This window comes from Protomyctophum bolini (assembly GCF_963924005.1).
Source record: "Protomyctophum bolini genome assembly, chromosome: 22".
Classification (NCBI taxonomy): Eukaryota; Metazoa; Chordata; class Actinopteri; order Myctophiformes; family Myctophidae; genus Protomyctophum; species Protomyctophum bolini.
The window spans coordinates 18,870,174-18,889,136 of NC_137883.1; the positions used below are offsets into that span (position 1 = coordinate 18,870,174).

Genomic DNA, 18,963 nt, shown 5'->3' on the forward strand with positions numbered 1-18,963 from the left:
TTAAACATTGTGGAGAATTAACACTTCATAGTCAGGGAAAGAGCATTTAGGACAGGCATTAGGGTGTGCAGCAAGTGGAGCAAGGATGCCCTCTAGCTTCCATCAGAGAGAAGCACAGACACTAATTGAAATGACTGATTTGTCCATACAGAACACAGGACTTGTTGATTGCTGATTCAGTCAATTCCCTTGTACTCTACCACCAAGGACCACATTACAAAAAATAAATAAAATAAAAAGTTAAAGTTTGCATAGAAATGGCAACGGAATTAAATAATCTAATATATAGCCTAGTACAATACAGGATATACTATACTTCCTTCTGAATATTATGAATTTTTATACTTTATTCGTAGAATTATTTTCTCTGACCAATTCATTATTCTGTTCATTAAAAATATTGTTTTTAACACTAAACATCAAATGTTTACTGGCAGATATACTATTTTCTTATTTTTTATTCTATACAGTATATATACATTTTGTTGTATATGGTATCTTAAACTCTATGCAAGGCACAGGCATTGCATTGAATTTAGATATACTGGCTATATTTTTCAAATGCAATGACAATATACTGCCTGAAATTTAACTTTAACTGAATCTTGATAGAAATTATGAATAAAGTGCAAAAACTGGAATCTCTTGAGCGGGTGAGTGTTCATTCTCCACTATTTCTTCCGAACCTTTATATTCTGGCACACCCATGTCATGCCATCCTGAAAAAGAGAGCACATCACGTCAACCATAACACTTCAAAACCCGAAAGACAGCTCTGATTTATGCCTAATTTTTGCAGTGACAAAGTGTTGTGTAAACAGAAATAACGTATTTTCAACTGAAAAAGTTCACAAAAAATCTTGGCTCTTTTCTAGTAAAGACTTTTCAGTCAATTGAGAAGAAAAACTGAACAGAAATTTGCAGTTGCATTCACCAATACATTTTCCATCGTCTGACAGTATTGTTTTCTTTTCAAATTTCCTTTGTCTGCTTTTTTAGTGCGAGAAACTTGGACTGGCAAGGAGCTCTGCGCCTCTGGAGGTTCACACTATCTTCACCTGCTCCACTCCCAATTGAACAGATGCCACAACTAAACAGTAGGCACTGCTAATGCAGCAACAATGACACAATCCCCTACCCTGGATGCAATGTCTAACCCTCTGCGTAGGAGTGTTCTTTACTGCATCCTTAAAATCGAGGTCAACAGATTGGTATATACATGGATTACAGAATGATGCAGTTTAGTAATCTTACGAATACACTGTCCTCCATTTTATATACTAGTAGTGTAGTAACTGTTAAGAGTACTTTGAGGCCAATCTATGATGTCAGTCATCTACGCATCTACATAGGCCTACAACAACTTGGGACAGTTTGGGGATCTCCAAATTAGGGCAAGGGCAAGGTTTCAGCCCAGACACAGACAAGACAACCTAACCTATACCGGCTATGTAGTTACAGGGATGAAAGAAAAACTATTCTAATTGTGGTAACAGATAACTGCTGTCATGACAACAGGGCCAGCAATGAGGTCATAGTTCAAGCAAAGCCAACTCTCAGCAATGGGCCAGAAAGAGAATCGCAAAAAAGTATAAACTAAATACAGTACCTCCCTTACTTGTATGTGTATTGTTACTGTATATGTGCATGCTGGTGACTGTGTGTATATACCTGAACTCCCTCAACAGTGAACGAGGAGCAGGCCTGGATCTGCCACATGCGGTCCCTGATAGTATGCAGGTTTAGGCTCTCAGCTAGTTCAGATGCGGAGGCAGCTGGAAGCAGGTCCTGCTTGTTGGCAAAGATCAACAGCGGTACACCAGCCAGCATGTCCTCTTCGAGCAACTCAAACAGCTCCTGTGAGGACCAGACAGAGAAGAAAGGATTTCCTAGGACTGGAAGGATTCTTTTCATGGTGTAAATTACTAATGACCTGAAAATTCGAATCAATTACACTACACAATCTGTCATAGAGAACAGTCTTTCTCAAGGATGGCTAGACTAAGTGGTTCTCAACCTTTCTCATTTCAAGGACCCCCTAGTTTGATATCCAGTGTTAATAATTTAACTCTGAGAGTGTACAAATGGAAGCAAATGAATGGACCCAGGCTCCATTTCTCTGAGTTACAGACCCATAAGGGACCATTTGGTTACTCCCACTGGAACTCCATACTGTACAGTACCTGTCTTGTCTCTTCAAGCCGTCTCCTGTCTGCACTGTCAATTACATAGATCTGTAAACAACACAGTTATGGACACAGGCAACATATGTGCATTGTTATACTATACTGTATTGCTATACTATATTACAAATGAATAATTAACTGCAATAACTGATTGTATAAGAACTTCTAAATAGCACCTACCAGCACATCTGTGTTCTCAAAATAATACTTCCAGTAGGGACGGATTTTGCGCTGACCTCCAATGTCCCAGACATTAAGCTTAAAGCCTGAGGACTGAACACTCTTAATATGGAACCCCTGAGGAGAGGCGACATAGAGCCACAGTTATGCAATACCTGGCCTGAAATATGAGCGAGTTATAATAATAATAATAATAAACTTTATTTATATAGCACCTTTCATACATAAATGTAGCTCAAAGTGCTTTACAGAGCAGAAAAGATAATAAAAACAAAAGCAAAACACGGCATTAAAACAGGCATGCAGTTAAAACAATAGGACAATAACGCAGTGTCAAATCAGGCAAAGGCAGTGGTACAAAGATAAGAACAGATATTTTAAAACTCAACTAAAAGCAAGAGTAAAAAGGTGAGTCTTAAGCTGTGTCTTAAAAATGTCTAATTTATCTAATTTATTCCAGGCTGTTGGGCCATAAAATCAGAATGCTGCCTCGCCATATTTCTTACTAGCCACCTTTTTGGGGAGTTCCAGTAGGCCAGCAGTGGAGGACCTGAGGGGGCGGTTAGGGATATATCTAGGCAGACAATCATGTGTGTGTGTGTGTGTGTGTGTGTGTGTGTGTGTGTGTGTGTGTGTGTGTGTGCGCGTGCGTGTGTGTGGCTGTGTACTTGTGTGGGAGAGATATGGCTAATATCTTCGGCTGCCAACTGTTTCAACAGGGTGGTCTTGCCGGCATTGTCCAGTCCCAGCAACAGTAACCTCACTTCCTGGTCTTTCGGCTTCATTCTCCGCATCATAGACAGCAAACCCTGCCAATGGGACAATGCATAGACAGACATGCCTGAACAGTTACAAATACATTTACACATGTGGCATGAACACACAGATGCCCACATGGATCAAGTACGCGGATGACACGACAGTCGTCGGATTGTCAACAATGACGAGTCTGCCTATAGAGATGACTCAGATGAGATCAACTCACTGGCACTCTGGTGACGGAGAACAACCTCAACCTCAATGTCGACAAGTACACATCGAGGAGGAGCTCAAATGAGAGACACACCACCCGTGAGGAAAAAAGCGTAACAGCGACTGTACTGACTTTGCCGTCTGAAGAAGTTCAGAGTAGGGCCCTGCCGGCCCTGTCCGGCTGTACTACAACAGCTCAGTTGAAGGCGTTCTATCAGGCTGTGGTACGGAAACTGTACTGCCTGAGAAAAGGAAAACCCACAGCGACTCAGAGAGTGGTGTGGTCAGTAAAAGCGCATAATGGGAGGCGAGCTCCCCACGATCTAGGAACTGTACAAGTTCTACACACAAGCGGTGTATAGTCAAAGCCAACGCATCATCAAGAACAAGCACCACCCCAACCAAAACTATTCAAACCCCTACAACGACCATGGCCTGGAAAGGAGACCTACCGCAGTATCAAGAGCAACATAGTCTTGTGTAGCCAGACAACTACACCACTAGGTTCATGAACAGCTTCCACCCGGCTACCGTCAGACTGCTGAACAAGGTCACCGTTTGTGATCACCGTCTGTCGTCAGACTGGTCGTATTTTTCCTCTTGGACCTGTGGCTTATACCAGGGACAGTTGCCATATGTGGACTATACAGTCGACACACCGTAATCCAATTTAAGCCTTTTTTTCTCACACCATTAAACTAACGTCCATAGCATATCATGTACAGTATATATCTGCTGCTATATGCTCACACACCTTTATGTCTTACCTCAGGTACTTGTAGATATCTCGTACTATGTAAAATATGTAGATAATTTGTTCCGTTTTATTTTGACCTCTCTTCCCCCTTGCCCCGTTCTTCTTCTACTTCTACTTCTTCTTTTTCCCTTTCTCTTATGGAAATAACAAAAACTATGTAGAATGTCACCCACTGTTTTACAACTGTAATTATGTGATGAGACAATAAACTTGATTCTGATGATTATTATTATTACAGTGTTGCTCTCCAGACTGCGAAAGAGAGAGAGAATCCAGTTGTGTAAGCATGCTGTCACTGTGTTTAAACAGAGCTCTAAGCTTTGCCAGCTACTGATTAAATAACCAGCCTGAAATGAACCATGCAGGACAGCCTCCACCAATCACAAGAGACCAGTGTAGGTATGGTAGGGATTGGCAGCTCTAGAAAGAGCCAGATCGAGGCACTGTGTGCAGGAGGCTAAATGCTTCCCCAGAGCAAGAATCACTCAGAGCAGATTTAGCTGTTAGCTGCTTGTCATGGCTTACATACAAGATAGGCTGCTTGTGTCCAGATATGTGCTGCTTGTCATGGCTTACATACAAGATAGGTTGCTTGTGTCCATATATGTGCGACTGAAATTAGCTTGAAAGACTGTGGTGTGGTTGATTTTGCACACACCATAACTTTTAAATTACTGTATTATATATTATTGATTATTAGCTACGGTAGAAATGTCTTCAAGGGACATTTAAGTGCATTTTAAGGTGAATCTTTAATGGGTGTGTTAAATGGAGGACCCTGATGTAAACAAGTCTTTAAAGTGCTTTTTCTGCTTATATCCTCAGTGGCAGTTTTTGTATTGACCTGTACTTTAGTTTGAACTGTACCCATTCAACATACTATATGAACACATCTTGTTTGGAAAACAAATAGAATAAAGAGTTTTTCATATACTAAATTGCATAATTTGTTGCAGTAGCAGACTGTAGTAAACTAGAAAATACCCACTCAGAGTTTGAATGTTTTTCAACCACAGTCCATGTAATTTTGTCAGTACATATATTGTTCACACACACACACACACACACACACACACACACACACACACACACACACACACACACACACACACACACACGCACACACGCACGCACACACACACACACACACACACACACACACACACACACACACAATAGCCTACGTTTCAATGTAGAAACAAAACAATAAACACAATTATCTCTGTCCAAACTTATACTACTAGCCACTAGGCTACATGTTAAAACTACTTACCATGTTTTCTTCAGCTAATGTTGCTGCAGTTCAAATCGGTTCAGGTTCAAGTAGAATCAAAGGGATTAGCATCTTCCAATCCATGCTCAAGCACAGCCTCTCCATGACGTCACCATTAGACATAACCACCTGGGCGTTCCTTACAGAGGTGTGTGTGTGTGTGTGTGTGTGTGTGTGTGTGTGTGTGTGTGTGTGTGTGTGTGTGTGTGTGTGTGTGTCACAAAGTTCAGACGGTCATAAGGTATTTTGTTTCATAATAAGCACAAGATTAGTTATCTTGACATCAATTTCTACATTTTCATAATGAAACTGCAGTGATGCTTTGCTATCCGATTTGATCATGTGCAATATCCCAGTGAATAAAAATGTATTTAAAAATGATAAGAAACACAAACACTCTAATTGTGTTCATTTGCTTTATTTGTGAACTCAACTGACTGAGTGCCTTAAAGGACCACTTCACCAATTTTCAACCTATCTTCATATAATAGGTCCACACTAATAATCATGAAAAAATGTCTGTCTCATAGGAGGGCTGTGGGCAGTTCAGAAACCGTCTTCCAATGACATCATCAATGGGGAATACAAGCTAATAGAAACTGCAGGCTTTCTAGTCCTGAAAAGTTGCAATGCGAAAATGGAAGCCATCGTTCTCACGATAATGAAAATCTAAACATTTTTGTAAAATAAATCTTGTTTAAAAATAAATCTGCCTAATGATGATGTCACTGGAAGACGGTTTCTAAACTGTGTCTAAACCTATGAGACACAGAGTAGAAAAAGATCGTGCGATTAGTGAGGACCTATTATATGAAGATACGTTGAAAGTGGTGAAGTGGTCCTTTAAGGATTCTTCTTGAGTTCACTAATTAAATCACACTTGGATGTCAACCTACCTCAAACTGGAAAGGAACTTAAATGTTTGACTTACATGTAGGCCAATAGTACAGAATACACAACAGGAAAAAAATCTGATAATATCCAAAAGATAATCATACTAGTATTTTTGTCTATGGTTACGTATACATACTTGTATAGAAATAGCTCGTTGTAGTGCCTGCCAACTATGTTCTGATTCAGAACCTATGGTTAGAAGTAGAAATTCTTCTAATTGTACACATTCTGCCTGCTACTATATGGCCAGGCCCATTACCCATTATCATTCTTTTCTTACACAATAGCGCCCTCCTGCGACTGGTGCAACAACTGACACCGAGTCAACTGGCTGGAGAGAAAAAACATCCGTGTCTTCAAGAGACGAGAGATAGACAGACAAAACATGTCGAGGACGTAGCCTAGGCTACTCTACTGTAACCGTTCAAACTACGAGAGACCAGGAGGAGGCTCGGCTCTAAACACACACCAACCTGGAATCAACTGTCATTTCGTCTGCTATATGTTTCCCGTCGTGTCGACAACGAGCCAAAACAACCCAGGAAGATGCCACAGAAAACACTGGGATCCATTGTAGGGCTGCTGTGCACCGGGACGTGTCTGGTGCAGGTAAAGAAGTGAGGCCTGATTTAACGGAAAAATAGCCGATCTGCAAGCTCACAGCGCGTCGCGTCCGCGATGCGTTGCGAGCTTGCAGATCGGCTATTTTTTTCCCGAGCGAGCGGTCCGAGCGTCCATGCTTTAATAGAGCCCGTGGATGTCAGTGGGAAACAGGCCTTCTATTGTCCCGAGTCGGTTTCCGACACAAAGGGGCTCGTTCATAATCGCTATTTCATCGCGCGACCCTTTCCGCACGATGGAAAGAATAACGCGTTTTCGACCGAAAAAAGTGTCGACGTGGGTCACGTCGACACTTTTCAGTGTTGAAAGTCCGTTATTCTTTGACGAGCGACACTTGTCGCGCGACTAGAAGTAAAAGAAAAAAATGTAAAAGGCAAAGAAGGAAACTATACTGTTGCCCTGATGGTTCACTGCCAAACTTGCGTGACGTCATTCTCGATTAGATAAATCTTATTTGATATTATTACCGGTATATAAAATATGTATAACTTTCACCATTATTTTAGTTATTACCATAATTTAAATCGATTAAGGGCTTTAAATGCTAAATCATAACCGGTGTTTGTGTAGGCAGGGCAGCCAAAACATTTATTTAGCTTGTCTGTCAGAATCGTTGGGCTGATGATAACTTTTACCCGGATACAAACTTTATAACTATGTTTATTGCCATGCATGTCGCCATAATAACTACAATATGAATGGTCAGACGATGCTCGCCATTGACCTTGCGTCAAGTTAAAACCCATAATGCTGACTTGGAACAAATTGAATGGCAACATACGTGTCCCCAGTGAGGTAGCTATTGTTTATGCTTGTCTGTTCTAATCTAACGGTAAGGTTAGTTTAACAATACCGAGAACAGCTGGGATTTGTGTTGCTAAATCCACCGTGAATTCGGAACACACAAATATCACTCAAGGTAGGCTACAAATCACAATCTACACAGCAAACAAGTACAATTTACAAAACAACTGAAGTTGGTTGTCGGTGCCCTTTCCACTTTGTCCACAGTTCACCCATGTCAATTGAATTATATTATATATATATATATATATATATATATATATATATATATATATTTTTATATATATATATATATATATATATATATTTTTATATATATATATATATATATATATATATATATATAATAGTTGTATCTTGTGAATCAATTGATACAACTATATAAATTAACTTATTTTCCCCCAGAGCATACCAGTTTGATTTGGCTCCATTTGTACTCTTTTTAAACTATTAGTTCAAGCATCCCCAGTTTGATTTGGCCCACATTTGAGAACCTGTGATTTATGTGATTGACTGTGAAAAATACTGTGCATTTTTGTGTGTCCAGGGAAAGGAGTTCTGCTTTGGGGTGAACAATGAGCAGAACCGCTGTGAGATGGGCTACTGTTGTGGGGAAACAGAGTGCTGCACCTACTACTATGAGCTCTGGTGTAAGTACACTTTCATCTTATGTTCCCGATTCATATTAACAAACTAATATCTACAGATATTTCCCAGTATTGGTTTATTTTTTTATTTTGTATTTGTTCTTATTTTGTTAGAATTAACCACTGAATTTCATTTCAGTGTTTTAGGTCTGTAGTCACTGTGTTATAAGCTGTCCACCGCAGTGGGTGCACTGCATATATATCCCCAAATTCAGTGGTTAAAGCTACACACTACGTAATGATTCCTTAGTGAATTAAATATTATGTTGACCACCTCAGAGCCATCTAATAGAAGAGTTACGATATAGAGTGGGCAGAAACCGAGCGCTTGAGCGCTGTTCATGCAGCCTGAACTGAGACAAGCTGGAGTTGGAAATACATTGTTTTCAACGAGGGCGGCGCAAACAAGAGCTATTTTAAGCATGTGTGCAACATGACAACTATTTTAAAGTATTGTACAGTAACAACTAAAGTCTCTAGTCTTTAATGTTTATGTTGTACTATTACTACAAAACAATTTAAAATAAAGGGATTTAAGATCATTAAAGCTGGACTGTTGCCTGAGGCCAATGCATTCCTGCCTACTTCCGGTCCAGGACTTGGCCCCACACTCAATGCGTAGTCTATGTAGGAGAGCCGCCATTGGACTGGCCCCATGAAGTGAACGCAGTTTGCGTAACTATCTAAGCCTCTGGACCACCTACTGTATATGACAGAGTATGTTCCAGTTGAAAGACGAGTTGTAACATATGTGATCATTGCGGGACGAGAAGACTATTTTCATAGAATAAAGAAAATATAATTTTTTATGATATGGTGAAACTGATTACTTGAAAGCGTGGTGAAAAATGCGAAGCTGTGGAAAGTGTCCCCCTTTAAAGACATAATGCAAACAGCCACAAAGTGCTAGTGTTGACTCACAAGGAAGAGCAACAACTGGACACTTTGTTTTAATCTAGATTGAAATCCATGCCAATTATGTAATACATTAGTGCCTTCAAGGTGCTGGTTTTCTGTATTAGGGATTCTTTGTAAATAATGCTCAGAGAGATTGAGACAAGTTAAAGTCGTGCTTGCTTCCTTGATGTATAGATTGCAATCCAAACAGGGTAATTATAACGGAGGTAAAAAATAAATACAAGTTTGGAAAACGGACAGAATTCGACATCTTCTATTGTTTTTTTTGTTGCTGTGTGTACACCTCCAAAATATACCTATAGTATAATGTCTGCTTACAATGCTTGGGCTATAGTGAATGACTATATCCCCGTTCACAATAGGGTTCTGGCTGGTGTGGACCCTGATCATCATGCTGAGCTGCTGCTGTGCTTACCGCCACCGGAGGGTCAAGATGCGTCTGCAGCAGGAGCAGCGTCAACGTGAGATCAGCTTAATGGCCTACCAGGGAGCTTCCAGTTCTTTCATTTCCCCCCCACCGCTCAACATAAGTGAGTAGTGTCTGTGTATCATCGTACTAATAATTAATCATAATTCATCATATATAAATAGTATATGTTTGATTGATTGAATCCTTTATTAGACAGAAATGCAAATGGAAACAGAGTATTCAAACACTTGGTCTAAAAGGATAACCCAAAATTCAATATCATCACAAAATATAAAACACTTTATGTACAGAGTAGGGGGGGATGATCTAAGGGGATTTACCTTCCCGTTTGGCCTCCTGAAAGCCAGTGATCTGCATTGTTTTGAAGGATGGGGACAGGGCATGTACAGTATAGTGTATACTATATATGACGTTTGTAACATGATGCAGCATATGTAATAGTATATATACAGTATATTGGTCAGTTTATTTTGGCCGATCAGATCACTACTAATCTTGGCCAATCAAATCTGGATGTTACATTTTGTGACATTTTGTGTCGCACATTGTTCTGTAAAATAAATAAAAAATAAAGGCTAACACAGTTTCCTGGATGGATGGATGGATTTCCTGTACTATCACTTTCTTAAACCATTAAGACCTGAGGTCGAATTCTACAAATGCTAAATTCTAAACCAGTAGTTCTTTCAAGACTTTTCAAAAATGTTCAAAAATAGCAGATGTGAGCTATTTTTGAATAGCCAATGCTGAAATCTAAAATGATACAGATGCTTTCCCGGTTTTAACAGACTAATATAAGGCAGAAAAGGCAGAAAAAAGAACTAAAAATCATAAAAATATCGTGCGTTATATCAGATTGCTGCATAAACTCGCCAATACTTTTAGGCTGTATCGAAGGTATTTCCGCTACTATTATTGAATGAATGAATTGGACTGATATTGGAACAACTCTACTTTATGGGACCCTGGCCTTGATCAAACCTTGTTAGATGAAGATTTGATGATGGATGTTGATGTCATAAAGTTAGCTTTATGATGATTGAAAAAAAGGGCAAACCATCAGTATGTTCTCACTTTCAGGATTCTGGAATGACTGCAAGCTCCCTGACTATGAAGAGGTGGTTGGCCACCCCCCAACACCTCCTCCACCTTATTCTGAAATCCCCCCCGAGACCACCCCAGTTCTTCCAGCATCTAGCCAGTCGCAAGCTGCCCTGGTGCTGGAAGCGTCGGTGGAAGAGGAGCCGGCGGAAGAGCCTCAGCCGTCGGGATCATCAGCAGACCATGGAGCAATGTCAACACCCACACAAACACGGTGTCGGGCAGAGGAGGACCTGAAGGCTTCACTGGCGGCAGCAGAGGAGGAGGAGCTTGTTACTCGTCGCCGGCATGTGACGGGCGACTCAGGGATCGAAGTGTGTATCTGCACGCTGGATGTGGATGAGGGCTCAGGGCTCGAGGAGGAGAGTGATGAGGAGCAGCAGGTGTGCCAGGGAGCTGGGAAGGACTGCTGTGCCGGACGCCAGCAGCATAACTTCAGGCACAAAGCGCATACTCAGGAGCACCCCGGCCACACTCCAAACACCAGCACTGGAGACCACTTGGTCTGATCCCTTACCTAGGCTACCAACCCACTAACCAGCCAACTGATCTGGCTAATTGCTGATGCTACTGGCCTCATGCTTTATAGAGTGACATAGGATAGCTGTTGTCATCATCCACAGATTCCACACCATCGCAGCTATTGTCAGGATATTAGATGTCCTTCAAAGACTCCCCAAATTAAGTTGACTGTTTAGCTTCAGTTGTATAGAGATGAATGACGTTGAAGTAATGATGATAACAAATCCAGTTCATATTGGAGGATGATGATCCGCTGTGTGGCTGAGCTGATTGTTAAATTCTTTACTTTCTGTGGATAGTTCTGTGCGTATTTGCAATGAGGGGAAACCTAGATTGAACATTTTAGAATGGGAATGGAGAACTTTTAGGTGAGACACGCTGGAGGTTTAGGTAAGAGACTAATTAGTAATTGTGACTGAATGCATAATTAACTGTTTCCCTACCTGCTGCTCTCCCTGAGCATTGCTTTTCTATTCTCTCTTTGCTTGGTCCGAGCACTTCTGACCAACTGCCCATCTGACGTTTCTCTTCTGGCTGGAGGGCCAGCTAATAGCATACCAGCACAGTCAACAACAACTCCCCTCCCCCGTTTGCTGTGTGTATGTAATCCAGGACACAGCTGCATGGTGATGTCAGCTCTGAGGGTGTCTGGGACTGTTTGCATCCAGAGAGGGAGAGAGCTGAGCAGTGGAGTGGGAAAGTGAAAGAGGAGATGTCTTGGTCTCTCCTTTGCTCAGTTTCAGTACACTCTTGGCCTCCTTCCCTGCTTACTGTTATTCCCGCTTACTGTTATTCCCTTAGCTCTTATGTGTCCACCCCAGCTCTGTGGTCAACATGTGGTATTGAAAGACGGACAGCAAGTGTTGCATCCACTCTCTGTGGCAGCAACAAACTGCAGCCCAAAAGCCTGCCGTTACATTATCCCATGGCTGTGCCTGCAAGTTGATGTCTATAAAAAGAATCCTGGTGGTCATGTGTGAGTGAATGTGTGTATGTATGATTTAATGGGGTAACAATACTGTGTGTGTGTGTGTGTGTGTGTGTGTGTGTGTGTGTGTGTGTGTGTGTGTGTGTGTGTGTGTGTGTGTGTGTGTGTGTGTGTGTGTGTGTGTGTGTGTGTGTGTGTGTGTGTGGTGGGGTCAGCAGCATTTTGAAGGAAATTATGCTTCTCATGCTACACATATACCTACCCTGTTTTGGAATGTTCAAAACATAGTCAAAACAGAAGACTGTCATCATGTATTATGAATGATTTCTGCTTTAGTGCTTTTCTGATTAATGCTTTAATCACATTAAAGGACCATACCGGTGGTCTGCTCTCATGGTCTACTTGACATTACTGCCGACCATTTTCCAAAGCATACCCCAATTTGTTAGATTTCTGAGGAAGCCATTCATGTCAGTACAGTATGAAAATCAACTTGCAGAAACTTGAAACTTTCTTGACATAGGTCATTGAACACAGGGAACCTTAAGGCACTGTTATTTATTTTAATTTTTTTTAAAGTTACTTTACTGTTGCATTTTAAAGTGCATTGTCTTGAAGTCTAGGGCTGTGTCTGAATCATTCACTTCTCACCACCATAGTCTGTATATGTATATATAATTATTATACCCTATTAGACTTAGACTACAACAGTATATACCATAATTAACAGCGACACACATGTATTATCTGGAGTGGACGATAAGCTCACAAATGCTCTCTCTGTAACACTCCATATATTGAGTGGAGAGTAGTGAATATATAAGTGAATGATTTCAGACACAGCCTAGCAAAAAAATCTTCCCTGGAGAAAAGAAAATGTACAAATTAAATTCAGATGTTCATTTAAAAAAAATTACCACACAATGTTGTCTAGTCAACATTGTAATCAGGCAAGTACAGTAACCTGTAATGACTTGAGAAAATATAAACAAAAAGTAAATCTAAAAATAAAGCCATTCATTGGGAAATGGTTTGTTTGTATGATATGTGACCCAAGCTGTTTATATTAGACATTTATCTGTACTGGTATGGTCCTTTTTTGACAACAAAGTTCCTGACAAGGGGCGGCTGGAAGGTACACTGGTGTGAACTGATTTGATGACAATATGGAGTATTGTTGTCTTCAAAGTGATCTAACTCCTGAGGAATATATAGATCCTTAACCAGGCTTTTGACCACTTATTCATGATTGAAATTGTGGCAGATTGCTGTATTTGTGTTATTTCCCAAAAATGACACAAAGCTACAGCAGCAACATAACTAAGTTCCTGAGTTCGAGGGCTGGTGGAATGGACTGAAAGATAGGTATAGATGCTGTGACTCCAGGAGTTTCATCTTCATATGACTCTGCAAGACATGCTGTGCTTTTACAGACAGTAGTGTCAGGAAGTGAGCTAGCAGTGTTGTGGCTTGCTGTGGTCCCTGACAGCACTCAACAGTGCCAGAGATCTGTGATGATGGTATTTTCCATTAGTGGGGGGAAGGGTGTGTTTTTTGGAGTTGAGGTGGGTGGGGGTGGTGCTGTGCAGTGTGCAGTGCAGTGCAACACAGCTGCAAACTGTTGTGATAACCACATGCTGCTGTGTGAGTGTGAGTGTGACCTGAATTGGTTGCCAAGCATGTGTTTTCTTGTGTGGCAGTACGTGTAGTGCATGTAATGTGCTAACAGCTAATCTATTGGACTACTTGGAGAACCATGACGTGGCCCAACATCTTTCTGTATATATTGTAAGGTAAAAAACTATTTTGTTTTTGTAAGATCAGACAAGAAAGTAACTAAGATGTATAAATCAAACCGATTTTGTTGGAACTGTCATTCATCAAAAATGGTCTTTCCTTCAGTCAGTTGCGAGGTAAACATATGGTGCAAAGACTTGGGTCGAGGAGCTACTCTGTTAAAATAGTAGTGTCATGACCGCTAGTGTAGACACGTGCTCAGCAATTGTGGACATATTATTGCAACAGTTGGCCACTTGATGGTTGACACTTGCATTGGGTATGAAATATAACTGCATGCCTGCCTACTAATTATGCTTGAAACTGAAAACGCACTGCCTGACTGAATATTGCTTGAAATTCTGGGCCTCCATACAGCACATGACCCTGTACTCGGTATAGCTCTATGTTTACCTCTGTACAGTATATGGCCTAACTTGGTGGCCACTGACTGCCATTACGTGTATGGAGTGTGCTTCTTGTGGTTATCATCTTTGACCCACTATTTGAGCCAAACACACTATTGTGCTACAGGCTTTTGGGGAAAACTCAGCAAAATAGTCTAAGGGTGTAAAAAAGCTTAATATTCAACCTGTATACCGGGTATGTTAAATAAATAGGCTTAATCACATTAACCCTAACTATCTGTCATACGATAACTTATGTAAGTAAACTAAGTCAGTCAAATAGGTTGCTGGACAGTACAGTAGTAGCAATACACAATGTCCTTGCCATTAGTGCAGTTCCTGAAATTATATATAGGCTTTAAAATGATATATCCTATACAGTACACATTACTCAAACCATCTAATTCGATTTTTTTTAACTACTGGGGGAAATAATAATAATAAATACAATATTGTTTGTCTGCATGCTCTTGGCAACAATTGAAATTGTATTTGGGGTGATTTAGGACAGTAGGGGAAAGTTTGGAATTGTACTGCACTGCAGGTATTTCTTTTTATAAACTATCAATACACAAAATGGAGAAACACTTTTCTATGTGTTGTGGAGATCTGTTGTGCTGTGATCTTGATGTCATATCCACTAGAAAACATGAAACGTGTTTTTGACAAATACAACACAAGCTGCCTTGATGGGTCACTTGAACAGATGTGCTGGTTATGGAGGTGACGGGTGCACAATAACCAGCGCTTCTGTGAGTAAAAAATACTCTGTTAATGCTACTTGTGTGTAGTACATGTGTACTGTGTAAATGCCTTACAGTAGGGTTTATTTGGGTAGCATGTCCTTTATCTCCACTGAAGAGTAGGATAGGATAGGGTTAGCTTGCTCTTTATCTCTACTGAAGAGTAATAAGGGACTGATTTTTTTTGGGGGGGGGGGGTAACTGTCATGCCATTTGAGAGATAACTGTCATGATTGCTTAAGTTTAGAGCAATGGAGCATGAGAGTGAGTGGGTTTGTCTGCCTTTCTCGAAAGTCTTGTGGACTTGGAGACGGTGTAAACCCAGTGTAAATCTTGTGGACTTGGAGACAGTGTAAACCTACACAGGGAAAACCAAAAGCGACTGACATCTCCACAGATTCTGAAGTCTTGAGACTTCACCTTAAATGTATTGCTGTGTGAGGGAGTGTTGTATGACATTTAAAATGCAGTGTGTGCTAGCAAGCTGTGTTTGGGTTTATCCAGAGATGACATTTGTTTTGCACACATTTTTCAAATTATTAAGATTTGTCAATATGTTTGAGATGTGAACATAGTGGAAAAAAACATAATATGAATTAGGGAAAAGAAAACATTGGCAATTAATTAGCTATTTGTCCTTTTTTGTACTAGTTGTCTTGCTTTGAATGATTGGAGGAAGAAAGGGCACTCCATAAGAAAATGTTTTATATCCTTTTTGCTAAGGTGCATTTAGGCATATTTGTATATGTATTCTAATAAAGTTGTTAAAGGGGAGGATAATGGGACATCAAGTATTTTTTGAATGAGTGGATGGGAGGCCTGTATTTTTTCCATTGCCAAACAGCGTCTGTCTCTGGCTTTCACATGTTTACCTAGATTAAGGGCTATCTCAGTCAGTTGTGGATAAACATCCATCCATTCATTCATTCAGTGATACATCTGCAGAGTTGCAGAGATCCTCTCTAACTGAACATTGTCTTTATTTGGACGTTGTTTTATGTTCCTACCATACTAGTAGTATTTGATAATAGCTGCTTGTATATTTTTTCATAGGCTCATATCTTGACCTTTTGTTTCTGTAATCTGTTCGATATTGGCAGAGGTGCGTGATGATTTCCCTGTCGTAATTCCTCCCTTAACCTCTACATTCAAGTCAAGATTTGTGATCATTACAGAGCCTTTGGCTTTGCTCTGTTGAATCTCTGTGGGCTATACCTCCCCCTTGCACACAAGTTTGGTTACAGAGTACTATCATTTGTTTTTCTAAGTCACATGGATTATTATTAGCCTATGATGATTAGCCTCTGCAAGTGTCACTCTCAAACTGCATGAAGCTCATCTGCTTGTATACCATAGATAAAATATCTATAATATAATCATAAAAAATGCATACAGTATATTGACTGCCAAGCCCATCCTTAGCGTACCATTAATAGGTGAATGGCTCAATTTATTTTCTTTTATTGATTTTTTCATTTATATTTTATAGTTTTGTACCCACTCTCAGGGCAATATTAAGGAAGCAGTGCTGTTATTTTCAAGTCCTTGTTCTCAACATGTTCATTGTGTTGTTTCCCATCTTTTCTTTCTTTTCTTCATCACGCACTTCTGTAATATATTGTACTGTACCCAAATATGCTATGCAAAAACATAAACCCACTGATATATGCTGCAATCTCTTTCTCACTTTCTGTCATTTGTCTGTGGTCATTAGTACAAGCAATATTATTCTCAGTACTGGCTTTACTGCACTGTACTGTAACCATCTCGATTGATCTGCATAATATGTATTTGTTTAAGAAAATGTTTTTCAAAGGAAAACTTCTATGATGTGTTGCGTATGTATTCCGATGTCAGAGAGGGACTTACATTCGGAGGTAATTCAAGTTCATTTATTCTTTTGTATATTGTTTAATCCTGACAGTGGCATAGTAGGTGTGAATACAGTTAGCAGGCATTCTAATCTGCTAGTTAATTGTTCTGATTTATGGATAGATAAGCCACACTGTAAGGTTGTTTATGCTGAATGAGTGTTGAATATATTTCTTTTATTGGAACAATTCCTATTTAATCTGTTTTTTGTTTTGTTTTGTTTGCTTCCTGTGGATATGTGAACAGGTAATTTTTCCATCCTGTATTTGTTGCACTAAACTGGTGTGTTAGGTGTCTGTATACAGCTTTTTTTCTGGAGGCATTTTCACTGAGTGAATATTTAAATGTTGCCTTTTAAGCCTCAGTAGTCATGAACATAAACTCAAAAAAATAAAATAAAAAATACATGAGAATCAAAACACCTGTGTATGGAACATAGTCAACTTGTATTTCATTGGGCCATTTAGAATATGAAATTGTCAGGATTACTTTGGGTACACCTCAATAAGCCATGCCCAGATGTTTGAAGATTTGTTGCACTCTGATCTTTAATCACCTTCAGCCTGGCATCCCTATTTCAGGTCATGTAATTCTAGGTGAAAACAATTCAAAATTGCTTATCTAGTTAGCTCTGTGATGATAGCAGATATATGCGTTGTGAGCTTGTATACTGGCTATTTTTGCAATACAACTTAAGTGGTTAAGAAATGCACATCACTGATAACACATTGATACTGCGTTTTTTTTGTCTTGCAACATGTAACCTACACTTCTCTTGCATTTCCTTTTCTAAGCTAAAGATATGTCAAGCAAATATTGGTGCCATTGGTGATTTGTGCATGGATACATTTTTGTGTTTGTTGTTGTTCTTTTGCCAAAGTGAAATACCGGTATCCATGTTTCAGAAATAAGCAGGCATCAGCAAATGCAGTCTTTCTATTGTTTTCTTATCACCCAGATCAAGCCAAAAAACGTAGAATGAAAGATCAGAAAAATGCACGCACTTGTGTGATAGATAAAATGCTTTGGTTTAGTGAAAGAGGTCTGTTGTGTGCTCTTGGGTCATTTGTATTTTATTTTTTTAATAAAACAAACATTGGCACAGTTTCTCATCATCTTCCTTGCCTTCATCATTCTTGAACTTTAAAGCATTTTAGTTATTAAAAGAACCACTACTCCTGCACTGACTGTGGCATAAGATATTAATCTAGAACAGTAATTCTCAACCCTTTTAACTTCCCAGTTTGATATGCATTATTAGGCCATGGACCTCTATTTTATACTATATATGTACGGTATGTATCTCAACTATCTCTGGAACCCTTATCTATACTGTAAATGTCACTGTTAATTTAACTGTACTCAGAACTGCAAGGGTCCATTTGGTTCCTAACTATCAATCTTGGGACCCACTCAAGGACCCCCAGACCCCACGTTGAGAACCAGAGATCAGATTGCGACTGTAGGTCGCATTTACTATGAAAACCAGCATCTCCCGTCCGTTAGTCACGCCTCCATATATGGTCACACCTCGTGACATCACGCCTCCATATATGGTCACGCCTCGTGACATCACACCTCCATATATGGTCACGCCTCATGACATCACGATTGTCAACTCCAAATATGGAGATCTAAGGGTTTGAGGTCAGATGTAGAGTTGCTGACCGGCTCCATATATGCAGATCTAGGTGCTCCAGTCTTCTCCAATGTATAGCTATCCAGGCTTTGATGAGGTCAGTGTCGTGATCTTCATGGAGATTCCTTTACTTTATTGGTTTATTTGGACGGGACAGAGTATATTTGCGAACGCAGTGAGCACTAACTATGAGACCTAGCAGATCATGTCTGTCTGTGTGTCTGTCCCGCTGTTACGTCACCATGACTCAGCCATAACCATATAAGGAGTCCCCAAAGCAGCTATACGTCCAA

The 18,963-nt window shown here is 40.0% G+C and overlaps 2 protein-coding genes across 2 annotated transcripts; one reads left to right on the top strand and one right to left on the bottom strand.

Annotated features, from left to right (window-relative positions):
- Positions 1 to 313: 313 nt before the first annotated feature.
- On the bottom strand, positions 314 to 3,799 carry LOC308309961 (ADP-ribosylation factor-like protein 3). Its single transcript, XM_080755967.1, has 5 exons — positions 3,035 to 3,799; positions 2,367 to 2,483; positions 2,184 to 2,234; positions 1,672 to 1,857; positions 314 to 719 (listed from the first exon to the last, which is right to left on the bottom strand). The coding sequence occupies exons 1-5, from the start codon at positions 3,260 to 3,262 to the stop codon at positions 672 to 674; spliced, it is 630 nt and encodes a 209-aa protein (XP_080612093.1). The 5' UTR covers positions 3,263 to 3,799; the 3' UTR covers positions 314 to 671.
- Positions 3,800 to 6,607: 2,808 nt separating this feature from the next.
- wbp1 (WW domain binding protein 1) lies at positions 6,608 to 18,138 on the top strand. The gene is made up of 4 exons (XM_080756716.1): positions 6,608 to 6,871; positions 8,235 to 8,337; positions 9,615 to 9,782; positions 10,763 to 18,138. Exons 1-4 carry the CDS (start codon positions 6,809 to 6,811, stop codon positions 11,290 to 11,292), a joined length of 864 nt encoding a protein of 287 aa, XP_080612842.1. The 5' UTR covers positions 6,608 to 6,808; the 3' UTR covers positions 11,293 to 18,138.
- Positions 18,139 to 18,963: the final 825 nt, after the last annotated feature.

What these genes read in the sequence shown, in the direction of transcription:
- LOC308309961 (XM_080755967.1), bottom strand. Translation starts at nt 3,262, where the DNA reads ATGTGGGCATCTGTGTGTTCATGCCACATGTGTAAATGTATTTGTAAC. An exon ending in TTGAGAACACAGATGTGCTG is followed by an intron (nt 2,235 to 2,366) that starts GTAGGTGCTATT and finishes TGTTGTTTACAG; the next exon opens with ATCTATGTAATTGACAGTGC. An exon ending in GGCTTGAAGAGACAAGACAG is followed by an intron (nt 1,858 to 2,183) that starts GTACTGTACAGT and finishes TGGTCCTCACAG; the next exon opens with GAGCTGTTTGAGTTGCTCGA.
- wbp1 (XM_080756716.1), top strand. Translation starts at nt 6,809, where the DNA reads ATGCCACAGAAAACACTGGGATCCATTGTAGGGCTGCTGTGCACCGGG. An exon ending in CTACTACTATGAGCTCTGGT is followed by an intron (nt 8,338 to 9,614) that starts GTAAGTACACTT and finishes CGTTCACAATAG; the next exon opens with GGTTCTGGCTGGTGTGGACC. An exon ending in CCCCCCACCGCTCAACATAA is followed by an intron (nt 9,783 to 10,762) that starts GTGAGTAGTGTC and finishes TCTCACTTTCAG; the next exon opens with GATTCTGGAATGACTGCAAG.